This window comes from Lygodium microphyllum, chromosome 12 (genome assembly GCF_053477565.2).
Source record: "Lygodium microphyllum isolate KBCC chromosome 12, Lygodium_microphyllum_v1.1.10, whole genome shotgun sequence".
Taxonomy (NCBI): Eukaryota; Viridiplantae; Streptophyta; class Polypodiopsida; order Schizaeales; family Lygodiaceae; genus Lygodium; species Lygodium microphyllum.
This window is the reverse complement of record NC_141146.1, coordinates 3,644,575-3,666,206: the sequence shown is the minus strand read 5'-3', so window position 1 is coordinate 3,666,206 and position 21,632 is coordinate 3,644,575. Positions and strand designations below refer to the sequence as shown.

Genomic DNA, 21,632 nt, shown 5'->3' with positions numbered 1-21,632 from the left:
CAAAATCCCGAGGGTTAATGATATTGTGGAAAGGTGTTGAGGACCCCTCTTCTTCTCTACAAGATCTGAGCCTAGAGGGCTCGTGGAAAATCGGTGAGAAGGTTCGTCGCCTCCTTCTCTTCAGAGTCCCGGGGGTGTGTGGATAGACCTATGGCAATGTAGTAGGAAAGACTTTTGTCACCTCCTTTTCTTCAAATTCCGGGATAAAAATGGGCTGATGAAGGCTTCCCATGTCGCCTCCTTCTCTTCAAAGTTCCCGGGGGTGTGGATAGACTAATGGGGGAAAAGGTAGTGGGAAGGGGGCTTAAGAAGCCCCCTTAGAAGCTTCTTTAGAGAAGCTTCTTAGGAAGCTTCTCCAGCACGTGGCGTCGGGAGAGGGGTTCCCTTGTTAGGAGATGGCCACGTTGGCCTTTGGTGGATCTGGTGGTGGCCGTCAGCTACAGTCGGCGGCGCATTCAGCTGGCGGCCGCCTCCCTTCATCACCGACGTCTTCTTCACGGCTCTCCCAACGGCGGCAGCAGCAGCGACCTCCATCCATGGCCGTCCCCTTCACACGGCGACCTCCCATCCTTCCTTCACACTTTCCGTCCCCTCCTTCATGGCATTCCTCCACCCGACGGCCTTCACAGGATCCTTCCCCCTCTCACGTCCGGCACGTCGACATGGCGACCTCCCTTCACACATCTTCAGCCCACGGCCGTCCCTCCTCCTTCTCCCCAAGAGGGGGTTCTTATAGGCCAAGGAGGGGAGAGGGGTCCTCCCCACGTGGTCACTTGCATGTCTCTCTCCCTCTCCCCTCACATGCTAGCCCATCCCCTTTCCCCAAGCCACACATCGGCTGGGGAAAATAATAAAAAAATTTGCACTAATTTTACCTTTATCCCCTTATCCTCCTCCCAAGAGGCTGTTTTCCCGCGGCTATGCCGGTTCTCAATCTCAGCCTCGTATTTACAATGTGGCGGCCTTATTTTTGAGTATACACGGTATGGATAATGCTACCAATAATACGATGTAGGTGATACCCTTGCACAGGATTTACACGGCGTGCGGGAAGTCAATATTTACGGCACGCAGTGTGCGGAAATATTACATTTTACCTTTGAGTTGTTTGCTTGTGTACCAAAGGTCCTATCAAGTTCTTCCCATGTCTTCTTTGCACCTTTGATGCTAGAGATGTGTTGTTATACATCATATGATAGACCCCAAGCAATAATACCTAGAGCTTTGTTGGTCATCTTCTTCCATGCCTTTGTTTTAGGCTAGTCTTCTGGAGCATCTTCCTCTTTAGCATCTTCTTTCTTTTCATCTGCATCATCTTCCTCAAAGAGATCCTAGATTCTTTCCTCATGAGATGGTACATGGTTTTTTCCTTCCAGGTGTGAAAGCCTTCACCATTAAACTTTTCTATCTACTCCTGTTTAGTCATCTTAGAAGGAGGACTTACCACAAGGACACTTGAGTAGTGTCTATCCTTTTGGAGTGAGATCGAGACTTACAAGGAATTGGATCAATAAAATTTCAAATTATTACAAAATAAAAATAGGCTTTGAAGCATCTGAAATGAAATCATAAGACGAGTTACTCTTGATTGAGCTAGAAACCCTAAGTGCTAACAAGCACTAGTTGAGTATCAATAGATACTATATCTTGAAGATCTTGATATTGGGCTTATGTTGCTAGGTAATTTTTGCCTTCCTTGGGCACTTCCAAATCTGCAATAGACTTTAGAGGTAATGTCAAAGTGATCAAAATCACTATTGATGATGGTAGTGAGCAAATAACAAGGTTTTCAAGTTTGTGGCTATGGCTTCCTCTATTAGGGTTTTAGATAGCCCTGGTTTTTTTTGTCATTGCAGGAGATATATGCAGCCATTCACGCCAAGATTTGGGTGGAAGATAGCCTATAGTATAGGCTTTGAATGCCCCATATACGCAAGATAAATCATAGCCTCCATAGGTAGCGCGAACTGTATGACTATCATCAGGCACATATCTGACAGAGATGACATATCTGACAAGAAGGGCCAATGTTTGGGTTTATTGTGCCACGATGAAGCACCCTGAACTGAGGATGATGTCTCTAGAAGAAAGGTTGAAAGGATATGGTCTCTATTGAGAGATCCAGCTCCTCCACCAGAGCAAGGTGCTACTGCCTATGTAGACCAAACAAGGAACTAGTGATTTGAGTGGAAGGTGGAGTCACATAGTGGTCTTGAGTTCACCAAAGGTTTGTGAGAGATTGAGAGAATAGTGAGGAAGGTTAGACCATGCCCACCATGGCTCTGATACCACGTGATAAAACATGGATCTTGGACATGGCTATGGAGGCTGAAACACAAATAACAACCTCATGGAGACATAGACTAGAGGAATGACAAGCACACAAGTGAATGAAGTTCCAAGATTAAGTGCTTGGACTCATAACCATAGTCTTGTGTGTATAAATACTGACATTGAATTTTGACTAAATAACAAAAGTACAATAGCATTGCATTGAAAAGTGAACCAAGTACATGTCTTTATAGCTTTCTAGCTTCTCCACTGTCCTCACTATGCTTATGGGATACAAGTCTCCTCATCCTGCAACATACATCATTTGACCTATTTTCCAACAAAATCCACTTATTTTGAGGATGCAATAGGTAATGAGGATTGGGATCATGATATGGATGAAACAATGGTTGCACTTATGGATAATGACACATCGGAGTTTGTGCCCTTACCTGAAGGCTAGAAAGCTATTGGCTACAATTTGATTTACAAGGTCAATAATAGATCTATTGAGAACTATAAGGCATGACTAGTTGCCAAAGGATATGTGCAAAATCATGGTGTTTATTATTATGAGACTTTTGCTTGGTGATTTGGGGGTGTAGGTGGACAAGCAAGTTATCATCTACTATGATAATCTTAGTTAGGAACCTAGTGTATCATGCACAAACCAAACACATAGAGGGCCATTACCATTTCATTCGAGAGTGGGTTCTAAGAGGTGATATTAACTTGGTTTACATCAACACACAAGATCAAGCTATTGAAATTTTTACCAAGGCCTTGGGAGTTGAGAAGCTTCAACGATTTAGGACTATGATTGGAGTTCATGAGCCCATGTTGAGCTCAAGGGGTAGTGTTGAGATGGCAAGCTCTACATGAACTAGCAACCACTATGCGCCTTCGTGATGTGATAAGATATTATTCACTAGCGTGTTTTCTTGTAGTCATTATTTGTTATAGCAATAGTCGAGTGAATGAGGATATTAATTGAAAAAACTTGGAATGTTAGACTTAAGGTTCGTAGTTAGTAGATAGTTATTTGTTCATGCTTATTTATATATGTATCTCTATGGCTATATGCATACATGTATATGCATTTACGCTATACATATATAAATGTGTGCATGCACGTAGTCTATGAACACCATATTATAGATTTTGGGAATCCCCCAAGTCCCACTTTTAAATAAGGGGTAAAGATTTGGCCATATGGCTAGATCTTAACATGTGCTTTAAAGTTGGACTTGGAAAGATAACCTATATAGTAAATAAGGTAGACTCCACTTTCAAGTAAGGGGACAAGATTTGATCATGCAGCCAAATATAAACTATATTCATAATTTTCAAACTATATGTGAACTCTCAAACTTCCTAATATAGTATTTATACATATATATTGTAAAAACACGAGATCTAGAGCATGGCAGCTATAGTGGCTCATAGATCTTGACTAGACACATGAAGACATTGACATGATAGAGACCAAGGGACATGACTGAAGTACAGAAGACAAGCCACAAGTACACTATGTTGAATAAAGTGAAAATAACATTGCATTTATCTCATGTGAAAGTGACAACCAAGTACAATCTTATATAGAGATGGGTAGGTGCCAATCTTTCTCTCTATGCCTATGGGATTCCTGTAGCTTGCATGTCCTCAACCCATTTTCTTATACAAAGAGGCAGCATGGATGTGATTGCAAATCTCAACACCCCTCCTCGATCATAACCAGAAGTACAAAGTGTGTAGAGGCTTCAGTGAAAGCAACACCTGCAAAGTGTGGTCCACCATAAACATGGCAAGACAACAGAGGCTGTCGCAGAAAAGGCTAAGTGTGGGTACCACAAACATGGTGGACATCCAGAGGCTGTCGCAGAAAAGGCTAAGTGTGGGTACCACAAACATGGTGGACATCCAGAGGCTATAACAGGGGCCTCAAAAAGTGTACAGAGGCTGTAATACATGGCTACATGAGGAGTTTACAAGCTTATGATAAAGGCATTTGGGCTTTAGGCATTACAAGGCTAAAAGAATCTATCAGAGTAGGCGTAGAAGGACTGATAAGGCTTGTCCTTCTGTTGGTGATCTTCTTCTTCTTCTTCTTCTTCTTCTTCTTCTTCTTCTTCTTCTTCTTCTTCTTCTTTAATTGCAGTGAGATAGGCCTTCTAGGACCTTTTTTTGGCGTGACAGAACTTATTGGTGTGTCTGATCCTTTTGCAAAAATCATAGAAAAGCTGGTCCTTCTTGCCTTTGTACCTATTGCCAACATATAACACTTGTTCATCTATAGAGGTGCTTGGTTATTCCTTATTTTTTAGCTTCTTTTCCTCATCTAACAGTGATGCATGGATATCAACAAGCTTAGGGTTTGTCATATTGATTAAGGTTGTTGATACATTATTATATTTAGGAGGCAAACTTTTAAGCAGAACACCAATGCAAACATCTTTTTCCATTTTAATGTTGATTCCTGTAAGCTCGATTAGAAGTCCTTCCATGTAATTTAGATGTGTGGCAAGTGATGTGCTAGACTTCATGTCAAGCTTGAAAATTTCAATCACTTTTATGACTTGACTGTGCACCAAACAAGGTGTCAAGTCTCTTCCATGTATCATGTGAAGTATCATAATTACCCACATGGTGGATATAACTGTCATCTAGTTCCACTTTGATAATGGCCTGAGCCTTATCATCATTATTTTTCCAAGTGAATACCAGGTCTGCATCACAAGGTTTCTTTTCTTTTCCACTTGTGATGCCCGAGATACCCTCCTTCATTAGGATAAGCTTGATGCGGGTTTTCCAAGTGTGAAACCTAACCCCCTTAAAGCAAACTATCAAAGAGTCCTTGCCCATGTTGGATTTGCAAGAAAAACAACAAATTAGCTCCAAAATTCTCACATTTTAGTACTAGAATAAATGATCTTGAATGTGCTAACAAGCACAAGTGCCCAAAAAGCACTAAGTGACTAGTATCAAGAGATACGTATGGAGCCACATGCTTGGAAAGTCTTCAATAGGTCTGCAAGAACTTTAGGATCTTTAATGTTATATTCCACTCCTTGATTTGATGTTGGAGTAACTGAAAAATATTAGATATGATGTGAGGCAAAGATGATACAAGTGACAAGAGTCATTGAATAAGTGTTAACATACACTATGATATTATCCTTCCTCAAATATTTGATGTGTAAACTTGCTTAAATCTTCAAAGAGTAATTGGCTTTAAATGATAATGCCTTGGCTTGAGTGGCAAGACAGAGAAAATGAGGTGGTTTTGAGCTTGAAGAATATTTGGCTATGGAGGAAGGATTAGGGTATTTGAGAGCGGCTTGGTTTTTCACTCTGTGTGCACTATACACTCAACCATTTCTAGAAATCTTTATATGCGAATGAAGCTTGGATGATGGGCTTCCAAAGCCCTATGATCTTGGACAAGATCGCTGCATGTACGGATTGCATAGGGTGTACGAATGGAGTGCAAGCACGAACAAGAAGTGATTGGGAAAACACACAATGTTCGAGCCTGCGATGAGTAATGTCAAGCTGTGATGTGATGAATGGTTGGTTAGTTTAGCGACCTACTTGCATACACTGTATGTGTGACTTAGAATCTTTTATGTGTTACTTAATGAATAAATAATGGAAGAAAAGAGAGTACAATGCTCTTTGTTCATGGCTCCCATTCTTGTATGTCTCTTCCCCTCTCTTTGAACATGGTATCTGAGCTCTTTGCAAGAGCTAGAGTTGTGGAGCTAGATTGACCTCTAGTTTATGAGAAACTCTACAATAGCCCTTTCCATTATAGAATCTATATCTTGCTATAGAAATGGATCTTGGAAAAATGGTTCATGAATCCTAACTATTTTGATGTGGCCTACAAGTTTGCAAATCAAAGTTTTTTCAAATTCTACACAAATTGTGAGTTTTTCAACATTGACATGTGTAGACTTGCTATTTATTGTAGTGGACAATACTCTCCTTTTGGCTTGAGATTTCAGTAAAATGTTTGAGAAATGCCTAAGAATACTTATAGATGGTAAACATTGATGTATTGGAGCTCCTAGGTGATATTTTGCTACTATACTTCACTGGTTGAGGGCTAAAGGCATTGATTTATGCTTGACAATAACTGTAGATTTAAACTTTACATGCTTCAAATGCTTCTATATTGCAATGCCTGATACCTTGAGCATTTTCTAGTAAATTTAGACCTTGCTTACTACTAGTTATAGCACGCCTTATGCTAGTTATTGGCAAGGATCTCCTTCATGTTTGCATGAGGTCTATGCATCTACTGGTGCTCGTATGGACATGTATTGATGCTAAGATATTATAGTGATGACTTGAGATATTTTTGAGCTAATTTGGGCCTATTTTGAACTCAATTAAATTATTATTTTTCTATTATAATATAGTTTACAGCCAACACTCATTTGGACAAGTCATCCATACAGTGGTTTGATATCAATCAAGTAATTCCAATGGATTGTATGAATACTTGGGTGTCATGTACATGTATGAAGATGCTGATGGGAGTTTTTAAGCTACAAATTCGGACTGCACTTTCTATGTTGGAGCTTGGATACACTACCACTTATTTTGATAAGTACTCTTGGTTTATTTCTTGAGCAATTTATGATATTAGTAGTCGTAGCTAGTAACTGTAAGAGGATTGTGGAGATTGTTACAAGAAAGAGTTATTGCCTAGCTAAAAAGGCATTTCACTTTCTTGAGATAGTAGCATTTTGGTTAATGAAATGGGAACTAATAATATCACTCAAATTGTTGGGGAGAATCTTGACAATAATAACTTTTCTCTATGCTTATACCACAAAAATTAAAATTATTATAGATAATCTTGCTTCTATTGGGTCAAAGGTGGAGGATGAGGACACCACCATTAAGGACCTTAATCTCAACCACATCATAGTCCTTTTGAGTGGTACGAGAGGCTTGGAAGCCATCCCAATGTAAAAGAGGTGCCAAGTTCCGAGGATCACCTCTACACATTTTCTTTTTACATTTTTTGAGATGTCAACTTTTTTTACAAACAAAATTATACTCTTGCATCTCTTGGTCAAAACCTTGTTCTAGAACTATTGAAAAACAAGATATTGGAAAAGTTATATATACTTTCCCACATGTAGGGTTTTTGCACACAACAACCATCTCATACTTAGCACCAGGATTCCAAAAATCTTGATACTCACGACACTTTGTGTAACGTGTCTGCTTGTATTTACAGGACACGTCTTAGCAGTCCATCGAAAAGGATGTCTAGAAAGCTCCCTGGCACTCCCATGGAATGTTACGGGGTTTGCAATCTAGGGATTTCTGCGTCTGCCACGTAGCGAAAGTATTTTGGCCGTTCCCACTTAGGATCGACCTGAATTAGGGTTTTCCTGATTGGTCATTTCCTAACAGCAACTAGCATCAGATCCAAGCAAACTACTTTACGCTGAAACACCAGGTCCAAAGTTGATTCACGCTGCACTTGGTTCAAGGAGAATGGGAAATGAGAGGGATGCAAAGCTCAACCTCTCTGCCATAAGGCATACTCCCATTCCATTCCCCTAAAATAGCGTAAATCGGGTTCAATCATAACTCTAGGTCAATGCTTTTGTTGTTCATGTTCTTTGACAATCTTCCTGCTGTCCATCGTGATTTGAGAAAAGTTCCCGACCAACCGAGACCACCCATCCGTAGGACGGGACCTATGGCCCATCCTCCGCACTTTCCTCGGGTTGTTTTAGTTATTTAATTACCTAACACGTTAGTTAGATATGTAACAACCAGCTTCTTTAATTAACCCGTTAGGCACCGGTTCTTTCACGTAATCTTATCACTTGACATAGAAAAACAATATCAGACAAGTTCCTTATTAACAGATTATCATATTTATCTTTAAAATACAAAGAGTCTAGCCCGTAGGCTTATTCACAATCCACCCGAAGGCTATCCAGCAATCCACAGGGATCACTATTCCAAGTTTCTGCCCGTAGACTAGTATGCGGGCCTCGAGATCCAATCCTGAGTCATGTTAGCCTCTTGTGCAGGGCCCGAAAGGTGAGGGATTTACGACCAGAGCCCCCGCTGGTACCCAAGCGTCCTCCTGCTCCAAGTAGCGCTCAACGGAGAGACCTCTCGCGGTGGGTTCGGTCCACTTTCCCGGCGCGGTTAACAACCCCCTTGGTTAGGGTCAGGCAGGCAGTTGGGGGTAACTGAAGATGCCTCTCCCTTCAGGACTTCAACCTAAAGTATAGATATCCATTTATCTTTTAATTAATTGATCAAACAAAGCCAAACTGTGCTCTAAAATCTGTAGCAAGCACAAACATTTCCATTGATCGTTTTTGTTGGCAAACTGGTAAGGAATGAATCCTTCCTTTCGAATGCATCCAGCACTCGATCTGGGATGACTCGCAACTTGGCAAGATTCCCTATATCCTGGGTTAGGGCATACCCTCTTAACCCAACTTGGTCAAACCTTAAGTTCATTGGGTACTTCAGGTTATCGGCTGGTCTTTAGTTTCCAATCAATCTTCTTTACTCAAGAAAGACCACTAAATTAGGATGATTATTCATCCTCTTGCAAGATAACTTGCGTAAGGACATGCCAACTTCATTGTGAGAACGTGGCCATCCCCTTATGATCCAATCAGAAGATTAAATGACTCGGCACTTGTTGCGCAAGTGTTGCATCGAACTATGAGTCTATGGAGTCACGAAACAATCTGTTTCAGGTTACTAGGCTGACGTCGTTAGACCTAGGGTTTCCAAGTTTCATCTTGTAAGATTCTTAGGGACAAACCCTAGCGCACTTTACGATTACATTTCACTGTCCCTACATTGAGTGAATGTGGGCAAGTATTTAAGGTATAGGCATTCTTGGAATTTAACTTATTCCCAATGAGTACTCCGTGGCTTAGGTGTTTTAGTTTTATGCCAATTTGGTTAACTCAAGAAGATAATTTTGAGATTACTTCCACATGATTCATTGACTATGCGTAAATTGATTTTTCAACCCTAACTTATCGGTTTGAGGTCGTTAGGTTAATTTCAACTAATCTTTCTTTTTCTTTGCGAACAAAATTCATGCTAGATAAGCAACCTTTTTCTTGCTAATTTATGCAATTGACAACAATAATTTCATAAAGTTTATGCATCATAAGAATCGTTTCATGCTTTGCACTTTCCATGATGATTCATTGCGATATGGGTTAATAGTGTGAGATGCAGTTTATACTTCTAGGCTTAACCGAAGTATACTATTTTAATGGATAATAATCTAGTCTTATAATTCATTTCAATACATAAGCTATTTGCTAGAAATGCATTTATGCTTTCTTAATTTGCATGTTTCATTTAAAAGTATTGATGACTAAGTTCCTTTGTCGTGAACAACTAGGACGAAAATATATCCTATTTCTAATAATTAACCTTGCATGATTGAAATACAACAATATCAAATAAAAATTAGGAAGGAAAACCTGGGTTTGGGGTGAGATATCCACATGGATGTTGGGAGACGACCCTCCCGTGGCTGCGCCTTGTACTTTCTTAGGAGGCATCGCAATTGTAGTCTTTCAGATGTGGAAGTAGCTTTACAACTCCTCTTTGGAATTTCACCGTCACTCCCTTGCATCGTCCGTCGGAAGTAGTTTTAGAAGGCCCCCTCCTTGAAGCAGGAATTTCGGAAGGGGGTGCTTCAAAATTTCACACGACTAGGACCCATTGAAGCCATGGGGAAGGCTTAATGGTCTTTGTAAACTTGCATGAATGGGAAATAGGAAGGTGTGGAAAAGATACAAGGTGCGGGAGAGCTCCAAGGGAAAATAATAACCGTAAAGGTTATAAATAAGGGTCTAAGGACCCTTAGGCAAATTAGGAGAAAAGGGGCTTATGAGGGTTTACACACGGAGGGGGGAAATGATTCCGAGGCCAATGAGGAAGGCTAAAGGAAAATTAAAAACACGGGGGTTGGGTTCCAACTATGGAGAGGGGCATATAATGCTTTAAACACGGGGGGGGGGGGGGGGGGGGGGGGGGGGTGATAAGACCTTGAAAGCCTAAAGGTTTAAGGGATAAATACGGGGGTGTTTAGGCTTAAGGGATAAGAGGGGTGATAAGACCTTTAAAGCCTAAAGGTTTAAGGGATAAACACAGGGGTGTTTAGGCTTAAGGGATAAGAGGGGTGATAAGACACGGGGGGGGTGAAAAGGTTTTTGAAGCCCATAAGAAAGGGCTTAAAGGTTAAATCATGGGGGGGGGTATGGAAGGGTTTTGAAAAGTCACAAGAAGGGGGGTGAAAGGGCCTTAAGAGGATTAAAACCGGGGGGAAGATAATAAGGTATAGGAAGGGGGGTTAAGGAGGGCCCCCCCTTGGAAGCTTTTGAACATCTAGAAGATTACGTGGGGGGTGTAAGAGCCGTCTGTCTCAACGGCAAAAAATGAAGGCGGTGCCTCCCATTCGCTGCACAGCATAGTCCCATTCCGTTCCCCTAAAACAGCGTAAATTGGGTTCAATCATAACTCTAGGTCAACGCTTTTGTTGTTCATGTTCTTTGATGATCTTCCTGTTGTCCATCGTTATTTGAGAAAAGTTCCCGGCCAACCGGGACCACCCATCCGTAGGATGGACCTATGGCCCATCCTCGCACTTTCCTCGGGTTGTTTTAGTTATTTAATTACCTAACACATTAGTTGGACATGTAACAACCAGCTTCTTTAATTAACCCGTTAGGCACCAGTTCTTTTACGTAATCTTATCACTTGACATAGAAAAACAATATCAGACAAGTTCCTTATTAATAGGTTATCATATTAAAAGATAAATGGATATCTATACTTCAGGTTGAAGTCTTGAAGGGAGAGGCAGCTTCCGTTACCCCCGACTCCCTGCCTGACCCTAACCAAGGGGGTTGTTGACCGCACCGGGAAAGTGGATCGAACCCGCTGCGAGAGGTCTCTCCGTTGAGCGCTACTTGGAGCAGGAGGACGCTTGCGTGCCAGGGGGGCTTTGTCTGTAAATCCCTTGCCTTTTTGGCCCTGTACAAGAGGCTAACTTGACTCGGGATCGGATCTCGAGGCCCGCATACTAGTCTACGGGCGGAAACTTGGAATAGTGATCCCTGTGGATTGTTGGATAGCCTTCGGGTGGATTGTGGATAAGCCTACGGGCTGGACTCTTTGTATTGCAAAGATAAATATGATAACCTATTAATAAGGAACTTGTCTGATATTGTTTTTCTATGTCAAGTGATAAGATTACGTGAAAGAACCGGTGCCTAACGGGTTAATTAAAGAAGCTGATTGTTACATTTCCAACTAATGTGTTAGGTAATTAAATAACTAAAACAACCTAAGGATAGTGCGGAGGATGGGCCATAGGTCTGTCCCACGAATGGGTGGTCCTGGTTGGCCGGGAACTTTTCTCAAATCACGATGGACAGTAGGGAAATCTTCAAAGAACACGAGCAACAAAAGCACTGACCTAAAGTTATATTTGAACCCGATTTACGCTGTTTTAGGGGAACGGAATGGGACTATGCCTTATGGCAGAGAGATTGAGCTTTGCATCCCTCTCGTTTTCCATTCTCAAATGTGTGATCATAGAAAGGAGATTGAATTTTAGTCTTTTGATCAGTTGCACTCATGACATAGAATGGATCACATTGTGATTTTGCATTGTCATGGATAGAATCCCAAACCCATGCAGAGGATTTGTGCAACTGAGGTCAAGTGCTTCATTTTTTTGTGATCTTGACTCAAGTTAGAGGGATGATGACACAGTAATAGAGTTTAAAACCCTCAAGTTAGAGGGGTGATTACACTATGCAGGGCTATGGGATGACTGAGGTAGGGCGCCTTTGCTACCCATTTCACACCTACATTTGCAAAGCATCCATTTCTTGTTAAAGTAGGGTCCAATGGAATAGTTGTGTGGAATGCGGTTGTGAAAATAGTCATCTCGAGACCAGTATCTTGCTCCCTCAAAACAAACCTAGAGAAATATGCATCAAAGGCCCCCAAATCATGAAAGGCAAGAGGCCTTATGACAACTCTGCTTCTAACTAGCTACCATCCTTCTCTATGGTGGCCATAGTGGGCATACCCACTTTTCTACCTTCTAAACATGAAGAAGAAGATGAGCATAGAGAAGAAGTTGAAGTAGCTAAGTTGCCAAACTATGAGTACATATTTATGGGAGAGAATGACTAGGCCAGCATAAGTTGAAAATATCAACTATTTGAGGATGACGTACTTACCAAGATCAATGACATCATCCGCATGTACTATGCTACTTGCGCATGCAGATGGAGCAAGGATTAGTAATTGTACTACTTCTATGTCGACCAACTGTTATTAATCTGCATCAGTGATTATCATAAAATCATTTGGGATCAGGATGAGGAGGAGAAAGTGGTTCTAAAAGACTTTGGTCTTGCCCTGCATCTGGACAATCAAGGCTGCCATCAGTATGGCATTTAGATCTGCATCAATCTTTCAAGCTCTAACACCTCTCCCAAGGCCACCCAACACTACAAAGGGGTGCAGAGGCAAAGACCATGGGGCAAATTAGTTGAATGGCAGCTTGGATAACCCCAAATTTGTTTTGAAGTTTGCATCCTACTCTAAGTACATGATTCAAAGAAATGTGATTTCTTGTTTTTATGAATGCAGGTGTGAAAGGATCCGATCACAGGGGGCATTCGAGTACGACCATGGTCCTGTGGAGTTTGTATCTTACTCGAGGTATGTGTTTCAAAGCAATGTGCTTTCCTATCTTTTGGATGTAGGTGTGAAAGGATCCGATCGCAAGGAGGAGTTTGAATACGACATAACATCATGGATAATTACATGACATCTGTGGGTATGTGATTGTATCTTACTCTAGGTATGTGATTGTAGTATCTTTTAAGAGGGTATTTGCCAAACCCTTATTTGATGCTCTTAATGAGAAAAATAGAGGAGTTCAAGCTCTAATTTTGGTCTGAATTACTGAATCTGTGGGTTGGGCATTGCTGGATCCTCTCTCAAATTGCATGATTCGATTAGAACTCAAACTCCAGATTGGAGAATTGGAAAACAGCTCTCATTGGACAGCAACTTTAATCTTTCAAGAGGGTATTCATGGCTACAATAGTGACTACTGAAGAGAGTTTAATGGTAGATTGTATCTTACTCTAGGTATGTGATTGTAGTATCTTTAAAGAAGATATTCATGACTATCTCTGAGACTTAGTGGCAGATTGGGCCGCTCAGACCAGAATTGGATAGTGCAATCATTATTCGATTTTCCATTCTACTATGGCAAGTTTTTCCTCTAATTTAAATAGTGTTGATTGCAGTATCTTTCAAGAGGGTATTCATGGCTACAGTAGTGATTACTGAAGAGAGTTTAATGGCAGATTGTATCTTACTCTAGGTATTTGATTGTAGTATCTTTAAGGAGGGTATTCATGACTATCTCTAAGACTTAATGGCAGATTGGGCTGCTCATACCATAATTGGATAGTGCAGTCATTATTGGATTTTGCATTCTACTGTGGCAAGTTTGTCCTCTCATTGGACTTCAGCTCTGATTTAAATAGTGTTGATTGTAGTATCTTTCAAGAGGGTATTCATGGCTACATTAGTGCAAATGTTGGACTATTTTTGCAACCTTCAATTTCTGAGACTGTAACCATGGTTCTCATCCCAAAGTGCTATGACCAAGGCTGCATTGATGTCAGTCGTAGCAAGCATTGTCTAGGTAACTTGCTATTAATCCTAGATGACTATGGGCAAGTTTAGACTCAGTATTAGATGCTTGTGCTATGCAGGATAACAAAATAACTTCTTTTAATACATTTTCTGTAATGTACATTAATTATCTGTTAGTAGATGCACCATATTTTTGTAGCCTTCAATTTCTGAGACTATAAGTTTCTCAATGCTTGGGTATGCTTATGAGGACATGACATTCTTACAACCATACTATATTTAAAAAATAGTTAAAGAAGAATCTTGAAGTTTCTTGTAAAATAGTACATGAGCTATTAAGGAGTGGTACTGATGATGATGGATTGAATTTATAATGTCTTGACTCTCGTGCCTAATCACACTGTGTGAAATTATAGCTGTACCAATGAGATTACAGTACAATGAAAACATTACTCTAACCCCTTAGGATCAACTAGTTATTATGACTATCATGATAGAGAAGATTATCATGAGTACCGTTACAATGAGAGATATATGTCTTTCTTACCTTGGATCAGACTTAAGCTTGGAGACTACAGATTACCAAGTGATCGATGATGGAGATGTGGAATATTGTAGTATCACAGTACAAAACTAGATTATTGCTTCTTTTGCTTGTCTGCACCTTGCGCTAGCTCAAAGCGCAAAGTACAAACTCATCTTGTGAAAGGAACAAAAAGAAAAAGAAGTGGTACATTGGAGAAACAGGCGGGAATCCCAAAATGTAAAGGAGGAAAGCCAATTCGTTTTTTGGCTAACGATAGGATGAGAAATTTCTTTTTCTAAATCTTCATTTTATGGTAGGATTAGATTTCTCTTTTTTCCACAAAATCTTCTTTCTATGATTTTATAATTTATTATTGTTATGACATACTATATTTTAAATATAGTTAAAGAAGAATCTTGAAATTTATTGCAAAATAGTACCTGAGCTATCAAGGAGTGGTGATGGTGACCGATTAAATTTTTAATGTCGACTCTTGTGCCTAATCACATTGTGCCTAATCACGTGACCGATTAAAAGTAGAGGGAAACTATAACGTTTTTTTGCATAGGCTCGCAAGTGGTTGGCATGCTAACAGATTGGCTCTTATGCTTCAAGCTTTATAGTCAACAAATATTTATAAGCTCCATCATGCAAACGGAGCTTGGAATGTCTAAAATATGAGAAACATTTATTGATTTAGCAAATTTTTCTCTTATATTCAAAGGGAATTTCTATAATGTTTTTGAGTAATACACTTTCTAGTTATATCCCAAAGTCATTGTAGTGATAGCAATGTAATCAAGTTAATCTTTCTAATAATCAAGTCACATATTCAATTATTGCCAAAAAAGAACCATTTCATATTAGGATAGAATAGAGATAAGTGCATGAGGATTTCCTAGGTTTAAGTACTAACACAAAATCAATAAAGCAACTAAAAGTGTCAACTTATCATTTATGGAGGAGCATTAGATGAATTGATGGGATTCTATGGCAAGTATATTTCCATGTATTTATGGGTAGTGAAAACAATATGTATGATTTGATTGGCCAACTTATAATGAGGTCTCGTCTCATCTTATGATAGTTTCCTAAAAGAGAAGGTCCATCTATGTTGCTAGAATAGTGAGTAATCCAAAATGTTTTCAACCTCTTGTAATAGACCTTGGAAGGAAGTTATCCAAACCTCCTATCTTGTAAAGCTAAAACTGTTGGTCAATTTAAAGGCCATTGTGATAGTTTTGTGCCATTCCTCTAAATGATTTAGTAGTTGAAGAAATATGCAAGACATGAACCTTTTCTAAATACCCAAAACAAACAAAGAAGGGGCAATGCTCTAGCACATGCACGTGCACCCTCGTTCCTTTAGAAGTTTTTGGTTAACACAACACAACACCACACACACACACACACACACATTTTTAAAGGATATACCATTACATAAATTGGAAAGTTTTCCTTTAATGTTTGCCTTCACAGTGACACACACAAATACAAATTTTATGTAATTGTATATCCTTTAAAAATGAGAGAGAGAGAGAGAGAGAGAGAGTGTGTGTGTGTGTGTGTGTGTGTTAATTTAGTAAATCTATTACATTTGATAGCATTGAATAGGCTCATTTATGAGGTTATCTTAAGTTTTGCGCAAGCATGAAAAAGTTCAACTGTCATTAAAGAAGGATAACATGCATGCACATGCATATTTAATCATCCATATGCAAAGAAATAAGGTTTGAAATCATGTGCATGTGTGTGTCTTGAGTTTAAAAGTTTTATGCCTTCCAAAGATCAAGCTTCTCACCTAAGTTGTACATTTTCCAATTCATATAAAATATATCTCTCTTGCAATACATACCATGTGCATGCATGATTTTGATAAATGAAAGTGCATCCAATTAATGCATGATTATCAAGATATCAAACATAAACCATGCATGAGAATATGTATAGATGGATATGCAGGAATTGAAATGACAAGTTCGTGTCTTAATAGTTTTGCATGTTTCTAATGTTACCATAATAAAATCTCCATATTACCTACTACATCACATTACAATTCTATAGATCCTCATCTTTGCATTGCAAAAGTATGTTTGGTGCAAACAATGGCTACAATAATGAAAGCTTATTCCATCATTGCCTATAAATGAAATAGTGTGTTCTAGATGAAAAATATGCAAGAGGAGATTGAGACATAAGCTACACTAATAACTCTCCTATACTTGGTAACATAGATTGAGGCACAACATACTAGCATAACATGCTTGCAACAAGTGTCAATTTCTTAGCTTGGTTATATAAACATTATTGTTTTCTATGACTAAAAGAATATTTGTTTGCTTTTCTATAGAGACACTTATTTTATTTTTTAGGCTTTATATACATTTATTTAGTAAAATTAAAATACTAGTTTATATCCAAAACTTGCTACATGATAACTAGAAAAAATTTATACATTTACTAAGTAAGAGTCATTTTACTAGTTATAGCTTTATTTCTATGTAGTAAAATTAAAAAGCTAGTTTGAATATGAAAATTCCTACTTGCTAACTAGGAAAATTTGTTCATTTACTATATGCAAGTCCTTTTACTTTCTAGTCTTGTGTCTAAAGTTCGTTGTGATGGACCAACATCTAAGCATTTACGGGTACCAAATAGGTGTCAAGATGCTCTAAAACTTCGAGTGTAAGCTCTCAAATATTCAATGACATATTTTAGCTTGCAATTTCAGATTTGTAAGGCATTCCAAAACTGAATTCTCATCCCCTTTTAATAATGTCAAATGCACAAAGTCTAAGGTATATACATTGCGAAACATATCATGTACTTGTTTGTGCCTAACACAAGCATTTCACTCCGAATACTTTCCACAATTCCAAGTAGGTACAAACACAATTTTAGACTATTTACAATGGTTTCTAGGTCCAAATGGGGGATGCTCCTACTATGATTTTAGTGCTGCCAATAATGATTGCTTTGATTAGCTCCTTACTGAGCTACATAACCTATATCAACCCTTTAAGGTGTCCATTTACCCATTCTGGTGTAGGAATAGTTTTGCATAATCACGGTAACTTTAGGCTGATTCAAACGAGCTGTATGGTAAGTATTTTAAAGTGACTAATGACTGAGATAATGGGTTGCACCTCCAACCCAATGATACCCATGACAATGATCATTTAATCAAGACAAGCAATGGCTTTGTGTTTGTGTCTTGATACTATTCACTCATGTTAGGCCAAAATAGGTGCAATATGATCTGCCTATGTTTTTGCTCATTCAAGTGGCAAAGAACCCTCTTGAAAAGCCTCAACAAGTTGTGGGCACCTCAAGCACAAGATACATATCAATGAGCAAAGTTATGGTTGCCATTACTACATGACATTTCAGGACAACTTTGTTTTCTCTTGTAGACCTGGTTGTACTAGCTAAGTCTGACCGACTTTATTACACAAACATGTCATCCAGCTAATCTACCGTTGGATGAGTCGGCAAATAATAGATAGACTGAGCTTGCATATCTCATCATAGTATTTGCTCTATCAAGTACTTAATACAAGTGATGATCTATTTCAAATAGCTTGAGCATTGATCTCTAACACTACACAAGTTGCAAAGACTATGGGCACTATTTTTGGGATCTATCTTAAGTCTCAAGGATTGCGTTGCAAGGAAAGTTGCCAATAAGTGGGCCTCAACCCTTCTACATGGAGAGTGACAAACTATCATCCCTAGTTTCCTTGTTAAGCAACTTCCCTAGATATCCTTCGACATAAACTCTCCCAATTTCGTATATGAAACTCAAATTGCAATTCAAGTCTTACAAAAGTCTAAACTTGCTCCAGTTGTGAGCTACGGTTTAAATGATTTCTCCTCTTTTTATGTCCTCTCCTTCTCAGGTAACTACTACTTTCCCAATCAATAATGGCTTTTACTATCTTTTTATTGAGAGGCTTTGTACATATTTATCTTTTTATAATATTAATTTCTTTAGCACATTTTAAAAAAACTACCAAGTTCCCAATCAATAATGGTTGATTTTTACTATCACACATGGTTAGGCTTCCATGGGTAAAAAGCCTTTCTAATTAGTCTTTTTAATGCCTCCTTAACATGATTGCCTAAAGGTTGGCCCACCATTATCAATGATCATTACCACCCAATAAAACGGAGAGACTTGGCTTTCTAATGTGTACGAGCTGTCCATCCGCATAAGCTAATTGTCGCCATTTTTGTTAGAGCATTGCTTTTTAGCGGCGGGACCGTAGGGCGAACAGCAAAAGAGAGAGGGAAGAGAGGGGCGGTGGGGACGATGTCTCATCATCGGTATTCTGATTGAGTTGGTTTGAATGGATGCCGCATTCGTTTCAATATTATATCTATATATTTCACGTCAAACTACTTCGGTATTCAAAACCGTCCAGTTCGACAGAGTCCTTGCTTGTCTCCCTCCCCCCTCCGACGACCCATCTCTCTCTCTCTCTCTCTCTCTCTCTATAATGAAATATCGCATCGAGTTTCGTTTTGCTTCCCTGTAGCTAGACAAGCTCTCGAGCGTGAGCTCGCTTCCCATCTTTACCCAGCAGCTTCCACAGAGTATGCCCACAGTATCCCTGCTTTGCTTACAGATCGAGCTTTTGTTTGGGCCGGTCGTCGGGTAAAAGCTTTGCGGTTTCTTCATGGACTTTGCATTCCCCGTACTAACGTCAACTGTTCATGATGGGAGAGGCCCTGGAGGCTTACATGCAGGCTGCCTCGATACGACACATTGTATTGAGCAGCAGGACAACGCATGGAGCCAAGCAGCAGCTACTGCAAGGCATGTGCATGAGCTTATAGGATTAGATGGGAAGGGCAGGGAGGAGGGGGAGCACCTAGAGGAGCTTAATAGTTTATTCCCAAAAGGCAAGAGGCCGGAGGGACGCATGCTCGCCTCCGCCATGGCCATGTCGCAGGACGATGCTTCTGTACTACCCGGCTGCGGCTTGCATGGCCACGCCTTATTAAAAAATTGTTGTTCTTCTTCTTATCCCTCAAGCATGACATCAACCTGCCGACACATATCCACGGCCCCCATGCTTATCGCCAGTAGCAGCTGCTTCTCTACTTTTAGTAGCTCCGCCATCCCTCCTGCAGCTGCGCCAGCAGCTCCTTGTTGTAGTGACACTATTATATTTGCTGGCTCACCTTATAAAAATGCTACTTACTCTACAGTTCTTACTGCAAGCCCCTGCATCACATCACCAACAGATCATCAATATAATATCTTTCACAGCAACAGTCCGCAGCCGCTAGCTCTCGACAGTGAATTTCTACCCTCTCCGGCTGATCAATTATACATATTCCATCCGTGCAGTGTAGCCACAAACGGTAAAGCCCCATCTAATCCGCCCCTCGAGTCCATCAACTGCCCTGTCCCTGTCCCGTCATCGGCGATCAGTACTAGAGTGTATCTGGCCGACTCTACGACGGCAGCTATAGCTGTCTCTGATGCACAGATTATCCAGGAAGCGGCATTTCCGCCAGAACCAGTATGCTGCAAGGTCAGTACTAGTACTCAAAGTGCCACAGTACTACCTTCATCACTCATATATTCCCCGGACCCCATACCGGCCCTTCATACAGTACTCGCAGCTCCATCGCAGGCTATCACTACCTGGAGTAAGTATGCGCTTTCCTCGCCGCAAGCCAACTGTACTTTAGATGCGCCGGCTGTAGGAGGCGGCCATGATTTAGCCGCCAAAGTCGCGCTCCAAGCAGATAGAGTAACTCTACAGTGTCCGCTAGAAACAGCTGGACCCAGTGTCGCAAAGCGTCCTGCTACGGCCAAAAGGACGTACTTACTCCATGATGATGCACAGAATGCTGCGTCGGCTGATGGCGATGACATTGCTGCCCCGCCTGCTAGGAAAAAGACTACGATGGGATACTCGGTGCAGCCACAGGGGATTGCGGCCAGGAGGCGGCGCCACCGCATCCGACACAAGTTCAGGGTGCTGCAGAGCCTGGTCCCGGGCGGCAGCAAGATGGACACCGCCTCCATGCTGGAGGAGGCCGTCCGCTACATCTCCTACCTCCAGCGCATGGTCGCCCTCCACCAACGCCTCCACCAGCTCCAGCTCATCTCCGACAACATCAACGACTGCAACACTGGGAGCTTCAACGTCGCCAGTGTTGCAGTCGACCTAACTAAGGGAATTAACCAGTGCAACAAGCTGCCTAGGAGATTCGACCTCCACGTCCACGACACTGCCCCAGCTGCCATGTTGAATTGTGACGCAGTCCAGCGCCTGCAGCCTGCCTTTGTAAGCTCTTATACTTCCAGCGAAGCCTGTGCAAGCTCCTTGCTGCCAAGTCCATCGTCGTTCCAGCATCATGCTGCTGGAATTCGATTGCCCAATATTCGTCATCCTGATCACATCCAGGGTACCCTCTGTCATCCCTAATTACCATGTCATGATCACCCACTTTGGAGAGTTAAATCACTGAATGATGACTGCCCAGAGCGAATTCAAGCAGCTGTATTATAACCTGGCATGTGCTCAATCAGTTCCAGTGGAGGGTACAATCATTTTTCCTAAACATTATATGCAATTCTGCAACTAGTAGCTCCCTACTGTTTTAAATCAAAATATGTGTATCGTGTGTTATTAATTACAAAAACCAGTTCAATTGACAAGACCCAGCAATCTTCGCAACAAGTTGCAAATTTTCAAAACGATCCAGTTGTGAGAGTCTATGTATGTATATATCATTGCATATCTAAATGTAAGTTACCAAGTTTAAGTTTGGCATCTTGTATTGCCAAATAAATTTAATTAAAATCTGGGCATCAAACGAATGCCAAGCTAGGCATGGGCATATGCACAGGCTAGGCGTAGATAGAGGTCATATTATGCATAGGATAGGCGCATGCTAGGTACGGTATAAACATTGGTGCATGCTAGATGTAGGCTTCCACTTGCCCTTAGTCTATGCCATCTCTAGCCTACCAAAGACATACACTGTAGGCAATGCTTGGGATAGGCTAGGCATGACATTAGCACTAGTCTTGTAATTTGCCACAAAAGTGGCAGCAAGCCACTTTAGTGGCTCTAGTCCTATTTCACTATGTTTGAAA

At 40.6% G+C, this 21,632-nt stretch overlaps 1 protein-coding gene across 1 annotated transcript; it reads left to right on the top strand.

Moving 5' to 3' along the window:
• The first annotated feature begins 19,070 nt into the window (after positions 1-19,070).
• On the top strand, positions 19,071-21,173 carry LOC148027406 (uncharacterized). Its single transcript, XM_087688894.1, has one exon. The coding sequence runs from the start codon at positions 19,192-19,194 to the stop codon at positions 20,956-20,958; it is 1,767 nt and encodes a 588-aa protein (XP_087545020.1). The 5' UTR covers positions 19,071-19,191; the 3' UTR covers positions 20,959-21,173.
• Positions 21,174-21,632: the final 459 nt, after the last annotated feature.